Source organism: Plasmodium cynomolgi, chromosome 12 (genome assembly GCF_000321355.1).
Source record: "Plasmodium cynomolgi strain B DNA, chromosome 12, whole genome shotgun sequence".
Taxonomy (NCBI): Eukaryota; Apicomplexa; class Aconoidasida; order Haemosporida; family Plasmodiidae; genus Plasmodium; species Plasmodium cynomolgi.
Window position 1 is genome coordinate 2796092 of NC_020405.1, and position 19683 is coordinate 2815774.

General features: G+C 39.0%; 7 protein-coding genes across 7 annotated transcripts; 5 read left to right on the forward strand and 2 right to left on the reverse strand.

Moving 5' to 3' along the window:
• Positions 1–2791: 2791 nt before the first annotated feature.
• PCYB_127280 (methionine-tRNA ligase) lies at positions 2792–4861 on the forward strand (the record flags this gene model as incomplete). Its single annotated transcript, XM_004224062.1, has 2 exons — positions 2792–3451; positions 3773–4861. The coding sequence occupies exons 1-2, from the start codon at positions 3323–3325 to the stop codon at positions 4859–4861; spliced, it is 1218 nt and encodes a 405-aa protein (XP_004224110.1). The 5' UTR covers positions 2792–3322.
• A 1380-nt stretch (positions 4862–6241) lies between these two features.
• Positions 6242–8938, forward strand: PCYB_127290 (probable GTP-binding protein; the record flags this gene model as incomplete). The annotated part of the gene is made up of 2 exons (XM_004224063.1): positions 6242–8308; positions 8426–8938. 2 exons carry the CDS (start codon positions 6242–6244, stop codon positions 8936–8938), a joined length of 2580 nt encoding a protein of 859 aa, XP_004224111.1.
• A 779-nt stretch (positions 8939–9717) lies between these two features.
• PCYB_127300 (hypothetical protein) lies at positions 9718–11401 on the forward strand. The gene is made up of 5 exons (XM_004224064.1): positions 9718–10071; positions 10248–10354; positions 10559–10635; positions 10749–10809; positions 11123–11401. The coding sequence occupies exons 1-5, from the start codon at positions 10052–10054 to the stop codon at positions 11185–11187; spliced, it is 330 nt and encodes a 109-aa protein (XP_004224112.1). The 5' UTR covers positions 9718–10051; the 3' UTR covers positions 11188–11401.
• Positions 11402–12366: 965 nt separating this feature from the next.
• PCYB_127310 (ADP-ribosylation-like factor) lies at positions 12367–13597 on the forward strand (the record flags this gene model as incomplete). Its single annotated transcript, XM_004224065.1, has 2 exons — positions 12367–12786; positions 13145–13597. The coding sequence occupies 2 exons, from the start codon at positions 12367–12369 to the stop codon at positions 13280–13282; spliced, it is 558 nt and encodes a 185-aa protein (XP_004224113.1). The 3' UTR covers positions 13283–13597.
• A 152-nt stretch (positions 13598–13749) lies between these two features.
• On the reverse strand, positions 13750–14001 carry PCYB_127320 (REX1 DNA repair protein; the record flags this gene model as incomplete). The annotated part of the gene is made up of 1 exon (XM_004224066.1): positions 13750–14001. A coding segment is annotated over exon 1 (201 nt), but the record flags the coding sequence as incomplete, so codon positions are not given.
• Positions 14002–14719: 718 nt separating this feature from the next.
• PCYB_127330 (SNF7 family protein) lies at positions 14720–15818 on the forward strand (the record flags this gene model as incomplete). Its single annotated transcript, XM_004224067.1, has 3 exons — positions 14720–14724; positions 14923–14966; positions 15172–15818. 3 exons carry the CDS (start codon positions 14720–14722, stop codon positions 15816–15818), a joined length of 696 nt encoding a protein of 231 aa, XP_004224115.1.
• Positions 15819–16677: 859 nt separating this feature from the next.
• Positions 16678–18180, reverse strand: PCYB_127340 (hypothetical protein; the record flags this gene model as incomplete). The annotated part of the gene is made up of 1 exon (XM_004224068.1): positions 16678–18180. The coding sequence occupies one exon, from the start codon at positions 18178–18180 to the stop codon at positions 16678–16680; it is 1503 nt and encodes a 500-aa protein (XP_004224116.1).
• Positions 18181–19683: the final 1503 nt, after the last annotated feature.

The following is a 19683-nucleotide window of genomic DNA, read 5'->3' on the forward strand; positions in this document are numbered from 1 at the left end:
CTTCGTAGCTACTGTGACAGTTACGTACGGTCAGTGTGTTGGCATGCATTTGTTCATATGGCAGAAATGGATATAAAACTCTGCACAGCATTAAAAAAAAAACAAAAAAGAAAAGAAAAGAAAAGAAAAGAGAAGAAAAGAAAAGAAAAGTACTTTGTGTATACTTATACGTATGCATGTAAAGTAAAAATGCGCGCGAGGAAAAGAAAAATGACTTAATTTTAAACAAAAGGAACAATGGAAATACTAAACAATGTACAAAATGTATGTGACGCGCTATTGCGTTTTATCATTTTTTGCAATTCGGTGGGGGAGGGTAAAAGCAAGAACGGGAAGTATGTAGCGTGTCACACCATGTGTTCAAAGTGGCACGCATAAATTCGACGCTTTTGTATGAACAAATCAGTGCGTTCCTTTTTTATCAAAGCTGGAAAAATTCGCAAAACTGGCAATATTCGCAAAACTGGCAATATTCGCAAATTCGCAAATTCGCAAATTTGCTTATTCTCACATTCGCAGAATTCACCAAATTCTGGCATAACCTTCCTTCACACCGCTTGCTCCTCATAACAATGCCTTTTGTAAGTGTGCCAAAAAATAAGGTGAAAAATGCCTCGCGCTTATTTTGCCCTCTGGCATGTTCTAACAAAATTATATATGTATAACGTATGGAATTATTTCTTTTTTTTTTCCTTCTTGTGGTTGTTCGCTTAGGCCAAAGCGAAGAAAACGGCAAATGACCGAGTTAACACAAAATGGCACATAAGGATAAGTGTTCAAAAAATGGAAAACAAAAAAAAAATTGCCTCACACTTTGAACGTGTTTTATTTTTTAAATAATTTTCCCTTGTTACAAATGCGGGCATTCATTTTAAGGTACCCCCAAAAAAAAAAAAAAAAATGACACCCATTTTGAATGCCATCACAAAAGGATGCATAGTTTTGTGTGATCTAAGTGAATATACAATTTCGTAAAAATGGTTCGAATGTGGAAGGTGTAGGAATACGCTAAATGACACCGAATTTTATTCTGTATGAACAAGTTTGTTCCCGCTAACCCTCGTAGCGCAGTTTATGATAACGTTCATGCAGTTCGAACGTATCGTTGCGTTTCGCCGCGGGGGTGATCATTGGAACTGCACCTGTTGCGTATGCCTTATGCGTGCAAGTATGTAAGTACACATATGTGCACATGTATACGCGTGCATATACTCGTGCAGGCCGCACATGTATAAATACATGTCGCTTAAAGGTGAACAAATGGCTACGTAGAAATAAAGTAGGTCGCGTCCGTTTCGCTGGGGGGGGTAAAGTTGCGTCGCCATAAAGAAAAGACTCATTTATAGAAAAAAAAAATTCCAACTTTGCGAGGAGGTACAAACGGAAAAAAATGCTAAATAAAAATGGAGCATTCTTTCGGACACAGGTTTTAACACCCCTCTTATTTTTGGTTGCTACATGTTTCTGTAGAAATGACATTGAACTGTTTCGAATCGGCACTTAACACAAATGTGGTTTGCAAGGATGAATTTTTTTTTTTTGCTTTCACTGTCGCCTTCTGGGAAATAAACAGGTGGCCAGTTTTGTCCATAATAAGTCAACATGACTGTGCGGCGGAATGGCCATAAAGACGGTACAATAAAGTGTGCGATTATAAAACCGCAAAAATTGTGCAAAGATATGCAATTGCCATTTTGTAAGGTTTGTAAATTTTATACTTTTCGCATTTCTGAAGAGATGAAAATGTAGAGAAGTATTTAGACAAAGTGTGCTAAGCATGATTTTAACTAAGTTCTTTTTTTTTTTTGTTTGTTGCCCTATGCTGACGTAGAAATTTGTGTTCATTTAATTTTAAAGAAGTGGCGTGAAAAAAAAAGCGTACGTTGGGTATCCCTTTTGCGGAATGTAATATCCTGGCATTTTTTTTTTTACAATTCGGGCAAAAGGAACAAACGTGTATTACGCGCGTACTACTAAAAGTGAATAAAAAGTGGTACACTTAAACAGAGAAAGAAAAAAACATTGCGAAAAAGTGCGTTTTTGATTTATGCAAAACTGAACATGTGTACAAAATGGTACATTCAAAAACCCCCTTTTTTGCGGCGTACGTGCCTCGTAAAATATGCTTACACACCAACATGCGGAGGGTTCTATGTTTTTTAAAAAAAGGATTATAAGATGTGTGAGGAGGGGTGCGCATAAACATGTGATACATTTCTGCTGCTTCGACGCAAACGATATCTGTTTAGTTACATTTTTCAGGCAAAACTCGGGATGTGTGCGAAATGGGCATAATTTCCCCATGTGGGTTTGTGGGTTACTATTTCTGGCCACATAATGGTACATGCATTTTTTCTCATTTCCAAGGTTCATATTTTGTGTTTTTCCGCACCCTACATCAAATTTTTACGCGTTAAACGTGTATCACATGGATGGAACATTCGGATGTGTTTGTGACAACCCTGTATGGTACGCCTGCCAAAATGTTGACCTGCTTTTGTAGTTTCTTTCCAATTGAATGGCGATATGACTGCCTTTCTGCAACGTTTTTCTTTTTTTTTATTTCGTTTTAATTTTCTCTTCTTTCAGGAGGTATATCATTTTAAGCGCTTCGAAAATTTGGAGAAATTAAAAAATTGGCAGATAACCTTTTAAGTGGGGGGAGGGGAAAAAGGGAAGCAACGTGTAGTATGATGTATTCACGGGTTGCTTCTTTTCCGCGTAGGCGCCCTTCATTCCGCCTACCCGTACATTATAATATTTTTTTTTTTCGCGCTTCACTTTGTTGAATGAGTAAAGTATACGTTGTCAATTAATTTGAGTTGTCGCCGTATGTAAATAAAATAAAAAAACATAAAAAAGAAGTTCCACTTTTACAAATGGTATATTTCAAATATGATGTGAAAAGCAGCTTACAAAAAAAAAAAAAAAAAAAAAAGGTAAAAAAGTACAAAGGTTACAAAAGTACATGTATGGATGACCAAGTGAACAAAAAGGAGGTAACGAACAGCAGAAAAAAATAACCGCTTTGACCAATTGACAAACTGTCGAACGAAACCAAAGCAGCTAGGCTAGCTTTCACTGATAAAAATCGAAAAAGCGGAAGGTAAGTTCTCAACGCGGATAAAGCGCAAGCTTATGCATGTATATATTATGAGAGGACTGCACGAAGCAAATATGCTAATTCGCCAAGCAAAATTACTAACCTGAAAAAAATATAACATTACATAGCTAAAAGAATTCACAAAATCGGCAGCTCCGTTCGTCATACAAAACGACACAACCCCCATTTAGAAAGAGCGTAAAATTTTTGTCGAGGAAGATGTCTGTTTTAACGTTAGTGGAGGACGATGTAAAATCAGATATTCTGAAATTGGTCCTTGACTTTATCAATGCGGTGGTCATCAAAAATGATGAAAAAGTAGCATTTCCCGAAGTGCGACACGATAAGGTAAAAATATGAACAAGTACACGGGTTTACATAAGCGAAATTGTGTTTATATGTAGATGCTGCGTGAGGGGGGGCATCCCCAATGGGAAAAAAAAAAAACTGCGCAGCGATTTATAATACCGTTTTGTGCTCACTTGGAAGGACAATTTTTTTTATGCCAGGGATGTGTGCACCTATATTGTACATGTATTGCATGTTTCCTTTGAACTGGCAAAAAATAAACATGTGCAAGTGTGCCTTGCTTCTGCTTTATTTTTACGCAACACGATTATTTCATTTTTCATCTTTCATCCCTGCCACGCCCACTTCTCCCTTCTGTAGAAAATTTCTTTTGAGTATAAGGACAAAAAGTACAAGGAGCTGTTTTGCACGCTTTACGCGATTATCGATATATACGATTGCTACAACGAATTGTTTAACGAAGATGAAGGCAAAGTGAGCGAAAATGAAGAATTTATTTTCCATTTGGCCAGTGACAAATTTAAACTGAAGCAGCTAGATATGAAGCATTTGAATGATTTGTTGTGCGAAAAATCGTACATTGTCTCGAATAGACATGCTTCCATAGTAGACATTTTTTATTTCTGCTCTGTTTATAAACCTTTAAGTGAAATGCCCGCCAAGGAGAGGGTCGAAATTTCACACATATATAGATGGTTTTTACACATACAAGAAACCCTAGTGGGGAAATTCACTACACTGAAAAGGTTGGAAGTTAGGGACAGCTTGGAAACCTTTTTAAATAGTAAAAATGTAATGAACCCAAGTGATCGAGCTAATAGTGGAGGCATGAGACAACAGAAGGATGATAAGAATGCAAAAAATGAAAATGGAGAAAATGAAAAAAATAAAAAGAAAAATAATGCACAAAATAAAAATGCTCAGAAAAAAAAAGTAGAGGAACCAAAAAACCTGGATGACATTACCAGATTAAATATTATCGTAGGGTATGTAGAGGAAGTAGAAATTCACCCAGATGCGGATACGCTGTACTGTTTGAAGATAAATGTGGGGGAAGAAAAATCCAGGGACATTTGCAGTGGTTTAAGACTTAAAAAGAATTCAGAAGATTTACTACACAAATACGTTTTGGTGTTAGCCAATTTGAAGGAAAAGTCCTTGAGAGGAAGAAAAAGTCATGGTATGGTTTTATGCGGATCTTTTGGTGAACAAATAGAGCTACTTACCCCTCCATCTGGAGTCAACGTTGGGGAGAGAATTATTTGTGAAAATATGGACGTCAGTAAATTACCCGATAAAACCTTAAGCTTTGATAAGGAGAAGAATCCCTTTTTTCACATCCAGCCACATCTGCTCGTCAAAAATGGTGTAGCGCATTATAAAGATCTTAAGTGGCTCTCGTCCAAAGGAGAAATCACTTGCCCCCTAGAACAGGGAACAATTTCGTAGAGGCCTTTTGATAATGCCCCATGTTTGTGTGTATCATATGCATGTGCGATGGTACTATGTGTAGCGGCTGAGAGGTGGAGGGGGAAATTTACTCGTAGGGTCATTGGCCGAACGGGTGAATGAAGACCAGATAGTTGTGTAACGGGGAAGCAGTAGAAGTAGGAGAAGCAGTAGAAGTAGGAGAAGCAGTAGAAGTAGGAGAAGCAGTAGAAGCAGTAGAAGCAGAAACCATGGGCGCAAGGGAGGCCCAAAGGTCGTCTCCATTCATCGCTCCACCTTTTCTTCACGCCGCTACTTCCTGTGCCTTCACACATGCATATGCACATGTTCACACGTTTGTGTTTATGTAGAAAATCGCCCTTACGCGTATTCACCAAACAAAAAAAATACTCTTTCGAATTGTGCCCTTTATGTAAATTTTTTCATAACAGTAAAACTATAAAAAATGCCAAAAAAACACAAAATAAAAAATCGTATAAGGTGTCACCCATGTGCATAATGCACGTATGTCGTAAGATAGAGAGGGGCGGGGGGAAAGGAGGCTAAACTCCCCAACCTGAAAAATTGTACCATCTGAAATGAGTAGCCGTTTTTCCCTGCAAAGGGAGGAGCAAGGATGAAAAGCCGTGAAAGGGGACATCTGTGCGAAGTAAAAAAGGAAAGTCACTTGCTTGAAAAGTTGAAATTAAAAGGCTATTTTTTTGAAGCAATTAATTGCAAAGGGTTAACATGTGTGTATGCGTTTGTGTTGGTGCCGTTTCTTAGTGCTGCTTAGCAAAAAAAAAAAAAAAGCGTCGTAATTTTTGCCCACGCATTAACAACGTTTTTGCAGAAAGGCGCCTAAATGAATATGCAAATGATGCCATTTTTAAGCCAGCGTAGAGAAGGAAATTTTTTTTCTAGAAGAGGACGATTTGCGCAAGGCGTTAGATACGCGCGTATACAACATGTGGAGGCATACCTCTACAGAGAAAGGCTCACGCGAATGCGAACTTGGGGGATGCACCAACGTGCTTGTGCAACAATGGATGACCAGCATAACCAGCGCTGAGAATACCGAGAAGCTGGCCGCCGAACGCTGCGCCGAACGCTGCACCAAACGCAACACCAGGTACCCCGCTTGGTAAGGCGAAAATGCAGCTACTAGGCCAGATTTTTCGAAGGTACGCCAGCCTACGCACCAAACTGAGGGCGGAACAGGTGAGCAATAATGTGAGCAACAGTGTGGGAAATCGTACGAGCAACAGTGCGGGCAACCGTGTGAGCAACGATGGGAACGGAACGCACGGAGAGGCGGGCAGCCCCAACGGCATAAGCAGAAGACAGAGGGAGAGGAACACAAAAATAGATGTAAAAATATATGAACAGTTAAAAAAAAAAATGTTGGGGAAACCATTGAATAAGTTACAAAGGAAATACCTGAACGAAAAGCGACCCAATTTTGCGCCCATATTTTTAGACCAGTTAAAGCCAAGAATGATATTATACAAAACAGCGATTCAAGTGAGTGAATTGCCATTACCAAAATATCCAGAAATAGCATTTATAGGTAGATCAAATTGTGGAAAATCTACACTAATCAACGAATTGTGTGGGAGAACAAATAAAGCAAAGGTGAGTAAATTACCAGGATGCACAAAACAAATACATTTTTATAAAATTGCCAAGCCTTGCTTGTTATGTCTAGTTGATTTGCCAGGATATGGATTTGCCCATAGTAAGGAAGAATTACGACTACAGTGGAATGAATTTACCTTATTTTATTTAAAAAACAGAAAAAATTTAAAAAAAGTTTTTGTTCTCATTGATTGCAGAGTTGGACTAAAAACAAGTGACAAAGAATTGCTCCATTTTTTCGACCGATATAATATTAAATATCAGATAGTCTTTAGCAAATGTGACTTACTGAATACGAAAGACTTAGCCATAAAGATTCAAATCGCGAATGAGGAAATCGCGTGCTTTAAAAATTTGGAGGCCCCAATTATTCCCCTCAGTTCGCTGAAAAGACAAAACTTGAGTGAGCTGCGGAGGGAAATTGCCAGATACCAGCTAAACAAAACCATCGTTAAAAATAACATCGTGATGAAGATCAACGACTTGATCGAACAGAGGAGGTTGAGGAAGCTGTCGGGCGGCGCCATTAGCAGCGTTAGCGGCAGTGGCGATGTTAACGGCGTTAGCGGCATTGGCGATGTTAACGGTGTTAGCGGCGCAGTGGAGGGCCAGTTTAACCACCCCACGGGGAACCCCCCAGACGGGGGCAACACAAAAAGCAAAAATAAAAGCAAAAGCAAAACGATCAACGTAGGTGAGACCCTGTCAAAGGACATACTACTCAGCGATGACACCATTTCGGACGCATTAAATAGGTGGAAAAAATTGGACAAACCGATCGTAGACACACCTTTTAATCAATACATGAGTTGCCACATGAAGCTTATAATAAACGCCCTGCAAGAAAAATTTCTACGCCAGTGCCGTGAAGAGTTTAACGAGAACGACCTAAACATTATTGACGAGGTGATTGAAAAATGTGGTAAACTGGGTCACCAAAATGAGAAATTGGCGGACCCATCCTTAAGGCAGATAAATGATACAGAACAGTTGTGCGTGAACAACACACAGGATCATTACAATAAGGGGACCACCTATATGCAAAATAAACAAAGGAAATACAAGAAAGGGTTGGAGTTAACCGAACAGCAATTGGAAGATGATAGGGAGAAGAAACACCTTTGGGGAGAGACCATTGGCGATAAATCTAGTAAGAATGTTAGTGTAGATTTATCCCCATGGGGAAGGTCTCATGGAGGAGTCAACAAAAAGATTGACGCAAAAGAAAATAAGAAAACCTACGTGAGGAGCAACGAAACGGTATCGGAACAGACGTGGGATGACGAACAACCGATGGGAGATAATCACGAATCATATTGTACAAACGGTTTGGAAGTTCCCCACAGTGGTGGGCATAAAAACAAAACTGATGATTATTCAAATCTGCCTTTGCTAAGTAGTATCGACTCGATGGAACTAGAAAAGGAGCTACTTTTGGACAGTCTGCTTTTATCGGATGAAAAAAAGAAGAACAAATATGAGTATCTCCATTGCGAAAATGTAAAAATGGATAATCTATTTGAAGGAAACAAAAACAAATCATGGAGCGATCAGTTTAAACGTGAGGATTATTCCAAAGTTAAGGAAAACATTTTATTGGAAGAAGAAGATACGTATACCCCTGAGGATTATGCAAGTGGGTTAAAGAGGAGTAAATCGGGCACTCAAAATGGTGACATCCTCTCCAGTTACACATTTAACATAAAGGATAAAGACACGCATCAAATATACGAAAAAATAAAGTCAGATTCGTACAAAATGTATAGAAGTAGGCAGCTAGAAAATTTAGAAATACAAACCAGTTGGGGCACACCTGGACAAGGCAAAAATGTACAAAAGGGGGAACCGCATACTACCGTTCGTTCTGCTTCACAAGGGGACAGCACCAGTGTGGAAAAGAACTCACCTATATGTGGTGGGTCTACCGGTGAGCTATCCCCCCCCCAGGGGGCATCCCCCACGAATAGAGAAAACACCGGTGTGAAGAAACATTACATTGGCTTAAAAACCAGAAGCAGTATTATCAAGGGAACCAAAAAATTAAAATTATTTGGTAAAAAAAGAACCAATGATATTGTTCACGTTCCGATCGATTTGGCAACGGACTATTTTAAGTTAAGCAACAACTCCACAGTTTACGATAAAAAGAAGAACAGCTGGAATTATATTAACTCCAAGTATAACAAGTGGCTTAAAAAAATGACCCGCAAGAAGATTTCCACGGAAATTACCAGCCCAGTTAAAAAGGTAGACGTCATGGTGAGATATGCACAGAAACAGGAAAGCAAATATAAGAAGGAGAAAAACAAACTGCTCATGCGGAAGAAGAACTTAGGCATGATCACCAAACCGCCTAATCATAAGAAGGGCCAAAAGATTTCAAGAAATTATACCCTATCGGATGAGCAAAAGATATTTGATAGGGAGGCCTTTTTTAAGTATCGCGATGTCCAAAAGTGATATGTGCGCATGGGGCAGATGTGCTAATTTGGAGTCCTCTAATTTGAGTCTCTTCTGCGACGGAACATCTTCCAAAGCGTTGGTTAATTGGTCATCTGTCAGTGGCAACCTTTTTACCGTTCCATGTGTTCTTACTTAGTTGCGAAAAAAAAGGCGCACATTGTTTTGAACCCATCCTCTATATCGCATACGTACCATATGGTTTTCGTAAAGTTGACCCTCCAAAATGGGGGGAACCAATATGGCTATGCGATACATGGGCATTCCATACATTCGCAGGGACGTATACTCCCTTGTACATAACAATGTGTCATTCCCCGATGTAGCCGTTTTTTTTCACTTTTTTTGTAGAAGTGTAAAACATTCCTCTTTTGGAACTTAACTAATGGCTGCTCAATTGAGCGGTACGTTTGTGCATCAAAAGAAGAAAAAAAAAAAAAAAAAACGCATACATGTTATATGAATATGTGTATATGTGCGCCTATGCCTTACATTTTCTACGCATCGCCGCGCAATTTGCCAAACATTTTTCTCCCCCCCTTTTCACAAATTTGTCTTTTCAAAGTGCATGTAATTTCACCATGTAAGCAAACTTGTCGAAGGTGAGGCGTATGCACATGAGCGTGCCGGCTCCCATGTGCCCGCGCATGTAATAAAGGCTAACGTGGCTGAAGTGGTTTAGTACACATCACAACTGCAGTTAATAAAAACTTCCCTTTTTATAAATCTATTCCTTTCTTCCTTTTTTTTTTTAATACGATAAAACTTTGCTAATTTCGCATCGGCTTCTTCCACCAGCAGATAATCCCCCTAAAAAAATTACGTGTTTTACGACAAGCAATTTTTTCTTCCAGAAAATTTTTATTTTCCCAGCGCTCACCTGTAGGGGGAAGGGGTACACTCTTTTTATGACTCCCCAATTGGTCACTGCTTATTTTAACGTAAAGGCGAACTTTGCTACGTCGAAGGGACGCACAATTTGGCAACCCTGTCATAAGAGCGGCACATCAAGGGGGGCAAATCCCGCGATATATCTTATATGCCTGTGCGCAAACATACGCGTAAAGTTTTACAAACAAGCGTAAGAAACACACCTTTCCTGTGAACCCCAAAATGGAACAGTTCATAGCGCCGTAAGCAGGGGGCACATCGACAATGGGGGGATGATCGACCCTATCCCTCCACACAAATTTGTATCTCCCCACTTGGGCACATACGTATCTATGCATATATATGCAGCCATGCACGTGCGTATTTATGAGAGTCTATCTCTGCCCCCCCTTTTTTTTTTTGTTTTCCAAACTGCTAGGAGAGTCAACAAAAAATACCTGAACAAATTTTACAACAAGAATGTGCGAATAGTGGGCAAGGTTTTAAAGAAGGAAGGAGGGGAGCTGACTCTGCAAACGTGTGATAGTAAGGGAGGGCCCTACAAACGTGATGTGATCGCACTGTGGGTGCATAAGCATGTGTATACATGTGTACATTCGTAGATGCGCTAGCAAATGTGCACCCCAGTGCGTAGGTACATTCCGTGTCTATGTATAAATATGCGAGCGTACACTCTGGCGCCGCGCTTCAACACCCGATATTTTTTCCCCAACGCGGAATGCTCCTCAGATGAAGAAATAAAATGCTTTTTGAGTGAAAACCAAGGAGAAGGAAAGTTAGATCAGTATGTCGAAGTTTTAGGGAAGGTAAGGAGGCGCCACATTATCCATTTACGTTTGTTTGAGGAGAGAGTGTCCCATTAGTGCAATGGTTCGTTACCTGCACATGCGAGTTGTACTCCCCTTCTCCTCATTTTTAGGTGAACAAAGATGATACGTTAAGCGATATAGTGTACGTGCAGAATGGAGGAAACTCTTTAAGTAAGCAAAAGAATATAAAGAAAAAGGGGGAGGGAACTTCCCCTCCTTGCACATGAGACGTGTTAAGCGGCATACTGCCATACTGGCTATATGCGTACAAGCAGGTGTGCATGCGCACTCCTGTTCTACATCGTAAATGGGAAACGTGGAAACGAAGAAAAGGAGTTATGTAGCTACGATAGTTAAACACTTCGGAAAGTTATCCGCTTTCTACAAATTTTTAAGTTCGAAGCTGTAAAAAAAAAAAAAAAAAAATTCACATTAATTTGCATCTTTTCGTTTTTTTTTTTTTTTTTTACTTCCTTCTTAACAGATTTAAATGAAATAAATAATTTAATAAACTTAACTTTTCTCGAAGAATTTGGGGAAATCTTTTAATTGCCGTTAACGAAAGGAGTTATTGTGTACGTCTTGGGCCTGCTTGTTGCGGGGCACTACACATTGGGGTTTTGAATAACACGCTTTTATGTTTTTAATTTTCACAGTTGGACTTTCTTTTTTTGCATTTTTTGAGATACTACTTCTATTTCGCTGGAAATTTAAAATTTACCTTTTTTTTTTTTTTTCATTTCCATGACGTGTTCATATCAGTTCGATGGGATTTCTCCCATTGCCTGTAAGTTTTACCTTCCCTTTTTCCTACTTCTTGAATGAACAAATGCGTTTGTACTGTAAAGCGAACAGCGACGTTATTTATTTTATTTTTTTTTTTTGCTACAATTAAACTGAATTAAATTAGCAAAAAGGGCAAATATAATACTAGCTACTTTGACCAGTGAGGTTATGATTGACATTTTGCGTGCATACCAATGGGGAAAAGGCATTAAATTTTATGCAATTTTTAAAGTTGACCTCGCTTCGATGTGATCGGGCATTTTTTACTTAATTTTATTACACCCCTAAGGACGGTTAAATTGTAACAGCGGAATGGTGTGCGCGTGGAGAAAGGCAATTTGTAAAAAATGAGGAATTTGCAAAAAGTGAGGAATTTGCAAAAAGTGAGGAATTTGCAAAAAGTGAGGAATTTGTAAAAAGTGAGGAATTTGTAAAAAGTGAGGAATTTGTAAAAATTGAGGAATTCTTTTGGGGGATTTCTCCCTTTGGAGTCCTTGTGAGTACTACAGCGCGAAATTGCTTTTCGTGCATAACTTTATTGGTATCACTTCAAACCGTGACTGATTAAAAATGTCCCTATTTGGAAACGGAAAGGGACAACCTTTTTAATGAAATATTTAGCGTATCATCAATATAGAAGCTCATTAACCGCTTTGCCATTTCGCGAGCGGGCAAGTAAACAAAAGAGAGGCATAAAAATGCACACAAAAGAAACATTAAGGAGACAAACGGTGATGACATTACTTGCACTGGTTTCGACTGCAAGCTGTTTTCCGAAGTGAGTGAATGGGGACGTGAGTCTGTCCGTATATATGTGCAGGCTGCACGCAGGGGTGTGTATAAGTATGTACATATATATATCTATATATATGTATGTACGCACACTGAACCATTCGCCTACGCGATTTTAAGGAGCCTTCCCCCCCCTGGGAACGCGCCAAAATGGTGCTCCTGAAAATTCTCAAGAAAATAAAGGAAAAGCAAAAAAACATAAGGATAATCATACTAGGGTTGGACAACGCGGGGAAAACGACAATCGTGAAGAGGTTACTGGGGGAAGACATTTATAAAGTAAGTCCCACGTTCGGATTTACCATTGAGACGTTGCAGTTTGATAAGCACCTTATTAATATATGGGACATAGGGGGGCAGAAAAGTATTAGGCATTTTTGGAAAAATTATTACGAGAATGTAGACGGCATTATTTATGTCATCGATAGTTCCGATTTGTTTAGAATCCAGTTATGTTCATATGAGTTGAAACAAATTTTAAAAGAGGAGAGACTGTACGGATGCTCCCTGCTGATTTTATCTAACAAGGTGGACATAGAGAACTCTTCAAAGGTGGAGCAAATCGTTGAGGTAAGTATTGTGTAGTTCTGCATTTGCGTAGTGCAGTTGTGCAGTTGTGCAGTTGTTTAGTTGTGCAGTTGTGCAGTTGTGCAGTTGTTTAGTTGTGCAGTTGTGCAGTTGTGCAGTTGTGCAGTTCTGCCGTTGTATTGGTGCGTTGGTGAGTTGGCGGGGGAGAACCGAACGAACACACACGCGCAAAGATATATGTGCATGCTTTTGCGCATACGCGGTTAAGCGCAGCTCCGTGATCTCTTCTTTTTGAGGCGTACTCGTCTAAGGCATAGTTCGTAGCACCTCTCGAGTGCTCTACTTCTGTGCATATAGATGCACACTTGCTCATGCGCCCCTTGAACAATTCGCCTCGCAGATTTTGAAGCTAAACGAAATGAACATCGATCGCCACTGGTGCATAAATGAGTGCAGCGCTTTTTCGGGAAAGGGGTTACTAAAGTCGTTTATGTGGTTGATCGATGACATAAGCTACAGAATTAACAACACTTACTGATTTGGTTCATCCCCGCGCGCTCTTATTCGAACAGGATGTACCATTACTTCAAGAAGCTGTGCGTTTGTTTGAAGCTCATATGTATGTACTATTTCTTCCCATTTGTGCAAATTGCGCACTTTATGCAATGTCCTATTCCATTGTCAGATAATTTTGCAGTTTTTAAGAGTTAATTACTAGCAAAAAGGAGAAAATCACACAAGAGCATAAAAAAAAGGTTACTATGTTGCTTTCCACGTATGTATATTCATTTACATACACAAACACGTGCACACACGACTGCGCATTGTGCTCTTAGCAAAATGGCATTTTTTGAAAAAGGCGCATAACGTTTAACTGAAAAAGTTCAACGTTTTTTTGAACGAATGGTCATTTTTCAGAGTACGTTTTGGCATTATATATTCCCCTTGGATGTAAAAAAAAAAAAAAAAGGTAAGACAATGCGCCAAATGAAATAATTTCCGCATTATTCTTCCGTTTCGTGTCTTTCTGTGTACTCCAACTGTCTTATCACTTCTTTTTCCAAAAAGTCGTATACATTTTCTTTACACAAGCAAACTGTGTCACTGATTTTTTCTATCAAAAAATTTTTGCCTTCATTCATGAGCAGAATTATTTGCATCGTTGGCTCGTCGCATTTCACTAAAACTCCCTTTATAGCAGTAACCATTTTTTCCCAACCTGTTAAGCTTTTGTCATAATCGATTCGCTTATGTACTCTGGTTAATATGGCAGATGGATTGGATTAGCAGCTCACACGGTTAGTTCTTTATGTAATACGTAGCAAAAAAAAAAAAAAAAAGAAGGGGGAACTACAAAAAAATTATCTTAAAATGTTAAGCTGTGAGAGGGATAGGGTTCTCCACACAGTCTTTACAACTGGATTATTCACCCAAAATTTTGTACATAATTTTATGGCAATTTCTTTCACCATAAATAGCATAATTTTGCGTACATTTTTACTGAAGCAAAATCAGCATTTTCTGGAGGTGGGAATGCTACGCGAAAAAGTAGTCACAACTTTTTAGCAAAATGAGCATATTTTTTTTTTTTCATGTATGATTGTACTATACCCACGGAAAAGGGCTGATCGTACGTGACGGAAAAAAAAAAAAAAAAATAGATAACTTTAGGACGAACGGAATATAAAAAATGATCGCATTGTAAAAAGCAAAATCGTTGGAAAAAAAAAAAAAAAAAAAAAAATAAATAAACGCACGTCAGGACATATACGTAAATAAATACTCGTGCCCGATCATCGACGTGTTTTAGCAGCACAGGGGGACATACGTGGAAAACGCACAATTTTGCAACAACACAAATATTTAGGGAAGGCCAAATTGCTAACCTGTTCAGCTGAGCGGACAAATACATTTCAGTCAACGGGATAAGAAACCGCGCTCCTTTGAAGCATTTTTACAAAACAGACAAGCGAACATGAAGTAAGGCCGAGGGGGAATCATCAACACAGGAAGGGGGCGCGACGGATGCTTTGTCGTGTGCATATTTATGCTATTACATGCCCATTGTGATGTACCCGTGTGGGCTGGCCGCATTTCATTTCGTTGCACGCCGCCCCATTTCGTTCCATTTTGCCCCACTTCGTTTATCTCTTTCTCTTAACTATTTTTCCCCCTCAGATTTTTCAAGCCTAAGAAGGAGCACACGTTGGACGACGCATATGGTAATAACGTTTTGTGAGTGCAAACAAGAAGAAAAAAAAACACCATGTAGGGTGTGTTACATTTAAGGGTTCATATGTTTGTCCCCCCCTCCACTTTTTTTTATTAATCATGTGAACGTCCGGCGCATGGACACAACACTGCACGTGCAAGAGTACGGCAAAATAACATGCCCCTGCGTACGCACACACACGCATCCCTTTGTAGGAAACCTGGAGAAGAGCGTAAAAAGCATTGATGATAATATCGACAAATATAATAAGGAGCTAAACATAATTAAGCAAAAAATTGAAGAGGAAAAGAAAAAGAAGCCAGTCAATCAACATGCCATTAACAATTTAAGAAACAAAGCTGCGATCATCATTAAGAGAAAAAAAACGTATGAAAATAATAAAGAAAATACACTCGGAATTCAATTCAATATAGACCAAATAAAATATGCAAATGATAATGTGCAAATGTCAATTGATACATGTAAGGCTCTGGAGAGCACAAGCAAAATTATGAAAAAAAATATGAAAAAAGTGAACATTGGAAAAATAGAAAAATTGCAGGACGACCTTTTTGATTATATGGAAGAGGCAAAAGAAATTGGGGAAATTTTGTCGTCCTCCTATGATATACCCCTAGAGTTGGACGAAAACGAAATCGATGCAGAGTTATCCCTTATCGAGGACAGCATCCTAGACGAACAGGTCGAGGATAACATTACTGATTATTTAGAGAGCGATAAGGTGGAAGAGAAAGAGGAAAAGACAATGGAGCAGGAAATACCTTCGACGGAAAAAAACACAGAAATTGTTAAAAGTAAAGCAAAGCAGAGTGAAAATTACTATACGCAGAAGGAGAGCTAAGGAGGAAAAGGCGCAAAACATTGATATGAATGTGCGTTGCAATTAAAATGGTTCAAGTGAAAAAAAAAAGAACACAAACAAAGGAGATAGGGGGTTAGAGGGGGGGTTAGCCACTGCACTGCTCTTCTTCGCGCATACGCTGTGTACACAGTTGTGTGCATATCCCCAAAGGTGCGCATTTATTTACCATCTCATTTGGGATCAACGCCTGCGAGCTGTATATTTTTTGCTTCAACGCCCTCGCATGGGCACAGTGAGCAGTTTAATATTTGAACACGTTATGATAGTGGCATTTTACCACATTTTGTGTGCACCCCTGCTGAATTAATGTAGAAGGCATTCCTTTTTTGGGGGGGGCTTTTTTTTTTTTTTGTAAATTATCGGATCATTTTAACGCCTTTTTTATGCCCAAAGAATGGCACCCATTATGAATATTCTTCGCGTCGGAAGATAAGTTTGTCTGATCAGGAGCACAAATTTGTAAGGAATGCGTGGCAGAGATGGACGTTGCGGGATGTCATGTCAGTAGGCATTGCTCCTACAACTGCTACCTTTTAAGATGAATCGAGGGCGAAACAGTACACGAGGAATTTCACAAATACAGGAAAAAAAAAAAAATTTTCCTTTCGATTAGTTTTAAGTATAATTTTTGGTAATTATGCATACGAATTCACGGAAAAAAAATTGGAGCAAACGGTTTGGAGGGGGTGTATGCTGGTGTGCACACGGGGAGGCAGCATAATGAATGGTTGCGTTTGCCTAGGTGATGACCATAAGCGGCAGGGTTGGGATGCACATGTGTGGAATAATACGCGTCCGAATATGCACACGTGAAGGTATATACTTCCCTGCGTGGAGTTTAGGAATCCTTCTTAAAAATTTTGGAAGGCTTATACTTGCTGTCCTGTTCGGGCGAACACATGAAGGGCCAGTAATCGTGCAGGCATTTCTCGAAGACATGATTTATAAACTGATGGGTGTTGTTAGTGCAAGGCTTGTACTGGTTCAGAGATGAATACACATTATTATATATGCATTTATTTTTGGGGGTAGCCCTAATTGAGGGACTTTTAAAATAAGTAAATACATCATGGTCGGGGGAAAAAGATTTGCTGTTAAAATAGCTGCACTGATTACTCAAATTATAGGCTCTTATTTCGGAACAAGCAATATGGTGGCAATTGTACATGTCTATATTTGCCCTTGCAAAATCAAAGGCATGTATAAGTTCATGTGTTAGTATATATTTGAGCTTATAATAATTGTTAATATTATTTGAACAAAGCCAAATGGTGTTATTTATAGGGTTGTAACCACCTACGTAATTTGATTTTTTTTCCTTGGAAGGAGCAGTGGTTGGGTTATTACTATTATACCTAATGGGAGACAATTCCGAGCATGAGCAATTTTCCTTGCTCTTCGGTAAATAATTATTTTTATTATTCACGAAAACATCACCGACTTTGTACTGGGGTGTAAAGAAGCTTCCCAATTTTTGAAAAAATGTCTTTTTCTGCTCTTTATTATTAGGGCAATTTATGTATATAACGTTAATTGGGCGATTTAAGGCAGATAATGCATCAACTAAAATTTTAACTCTATAATTGTTCAACACGAAGTACATAAAAATTTGCAACTTTATTTTGTCGTAAGGACTTATGTCGTCATTAAAGTGGGTCACAAATTTGTTTTCCTTTTTTCTGTGTGCGCTGTTTGGAGGGGGAGCGCTCTGCGGGGTGAATTCCTTCGAAGGGGAGGATTCTGGCACGGTGTTATCTGAAGCGAAGTTATTCGGGGAGTACTTCTCTGAAGGGAAGTTCTGTGGCAGTTCCCCTTTTGTTAAGCGCGTTCCGTCAGGGTATATTTGGTCTTCCCTGTCTGCGCTACTCCGTGGTTTGTTAGTCTTGCTCGCCACGCCATTCTCCGAGTTAGCGTCTATTTGCTTCTCAGCAATCTGGGGAGCGTTTTCTTCAGCGTTGTGATTCGTTGTGTCGCTTTTATCGCTACTCCTGAGTGTGGTTTCCCCGCCTCGGTTCATCGTGGGGGTGCTATCTGTCCCTTCATCAGGTGTGATGTTTTTATAGTGGTGAACAAATCCCCCATTTTTTTGAATCATTGATTTGAAATGATCATTTATGTTATAATTTATTACAAACAGATCATTATAATTCGGCCATTTACACACGTTTTTATATTTCAGTGAGTATTGTACCAAAAATAACATGTCACTGAGTTTCTTTTCTTTTCCATTTTTAAAAAAAAAATTTTCTACAGTCTTTGTCAAATCAAATTGGTGAATTTCTTTACCAATTTGTTTAATTTTTTCCTTTCCTCGTTCCACCCTCTTGCGTACTTCTTCCATCTTTTGCTTTATGCTCAGCGGGAAGCGACATAAAAATGGGTGAAGCTTTTACTCTTTTCCCTGAACATGCTTTCCGATTGTTCCCTTGCCTGTTCGATTTTTTCCTTTCATGTTGTATGCAGCATCTTTTTTTACGCTTTTCGAAAAAGGACATAAAAAGAGATATCAATCGGGGGGAGGGGAAATAATAGCGATGACGGCGGCGATGAAGAGAAAAAAAAAAAAAAGAATCAAATTAAACCTGTGCGAGGTTTAATACCCAATAGAGCAAACCAAGCAAACGAAGCAGTACCCATAGAAAAACTGAAATGAATAAAACGAACTGTAAGGAGAGGAGCCAACAAGGGAAATATTATTAAACGTTGCAAAAGTGTAGATAACGTATAACCTATACGAAATGGGGGGAAAAAATGGGGGAAAAAAAGAAGTGTTGTTTCCAAATCTGTGAGTATAGAAAATTTTCGCAAATTAAGGACGTTCCCTCCTTGTGCAATTTGGGATAATGCTTCTTTTGTCTGCGTTACGCATCATCCCGATTTGAGGAATAATTAACAGTACGTTTAAGTAGGCAAACAAATTGGGGCGTACGATAAATTCCCCTACCATTCGTTGTGAGCGCGCATGTCGTTGACAATTTTAAGAGTGCCTCTTCGTGATGGAAAAAATGTATATTCACATATGTAGATTCAAAATAGCTGATGTTCCCTATGAACGTTTTAATGTTGCAAAAAGGGAGGAAAGCGTTTACATGTCCCCTTTTCCGTTTCGAATGAAATTTCAGCGTGGTGTATGATTTTAATGTGTAGGGGGCACCTTCCGTTTGTTCCTTTTAACTTTATCTAGCTTTGTTTAGCTTTTAATTTTCTATGGAAACGTGTGCAGTCAAGATACGCTTGAACTTGGGGTCATTCTCTTCAAGTTCGATTGAACCTGAAGCGACGTTTGCTTATATCGATTCCGCGTTTCTCGTTTTGCGGGTTGTTTCTACATATGGGAGATATTACCCCTTTTGCGCGATCTGCCGCTAATCCGCTTTCGTTTCCGTGATAGTGGTAAAAAGACCCCAATTTGAGCATCTCAAAGGTGAGATGCATTAAGGAGATTATTTCCGTCCGGAAGCGACGAGGAGTGGCGAATTTCAAAAAAGGGGACGCTTAGAAAGAGGGATACCTTTCCAAATATAATTTTGCAACTTTTTGATTTTTCAGTTCTATCATGTGATATTTTAATATGTTGTCGCGCAAAATTGCAAAAGGGCTCGTTGAAGGGGGGGTTGTTTCTGCTTTTCAGGGGGGGCGCCTCCCAACCTTCCATTCGTGGTTTTTGTCAGAATGGAGAAAAAAATAACAGACACGCATGTATATATATACTTATTGCCATTACACATTTGCGTTTTTTTGTACATATTTAATAAGAATAAAAAATGAAGAAAGTGGGGGCGGAGAAGCAAAGTGTTAACCTTTTAAGGGGAAATTATACTGCAAAAGTTTTAGTTTTTTTTTT

Coding starts and splice junctions, on each gene's coding strand:
- PCYB_127300 (XM_004224064.1), top strand. CDS start 10,052: ATGGAACAGTTCATAGCGCC. Junction 10,355..10,558: donor GACTCTGCAAACGTGTGATA/GTAAGGGAGGGC, acceptor AATGCTCCTCAG/ATGAAGAAATAAAATGCTTT. Junction 10,636..10,748: donor ATGTCGAAGTTTTAGGGAAG/GTAAGGAGGCGC, acceptor CCTCATTTTTAG/GTGAACAAAGATGATACGTT.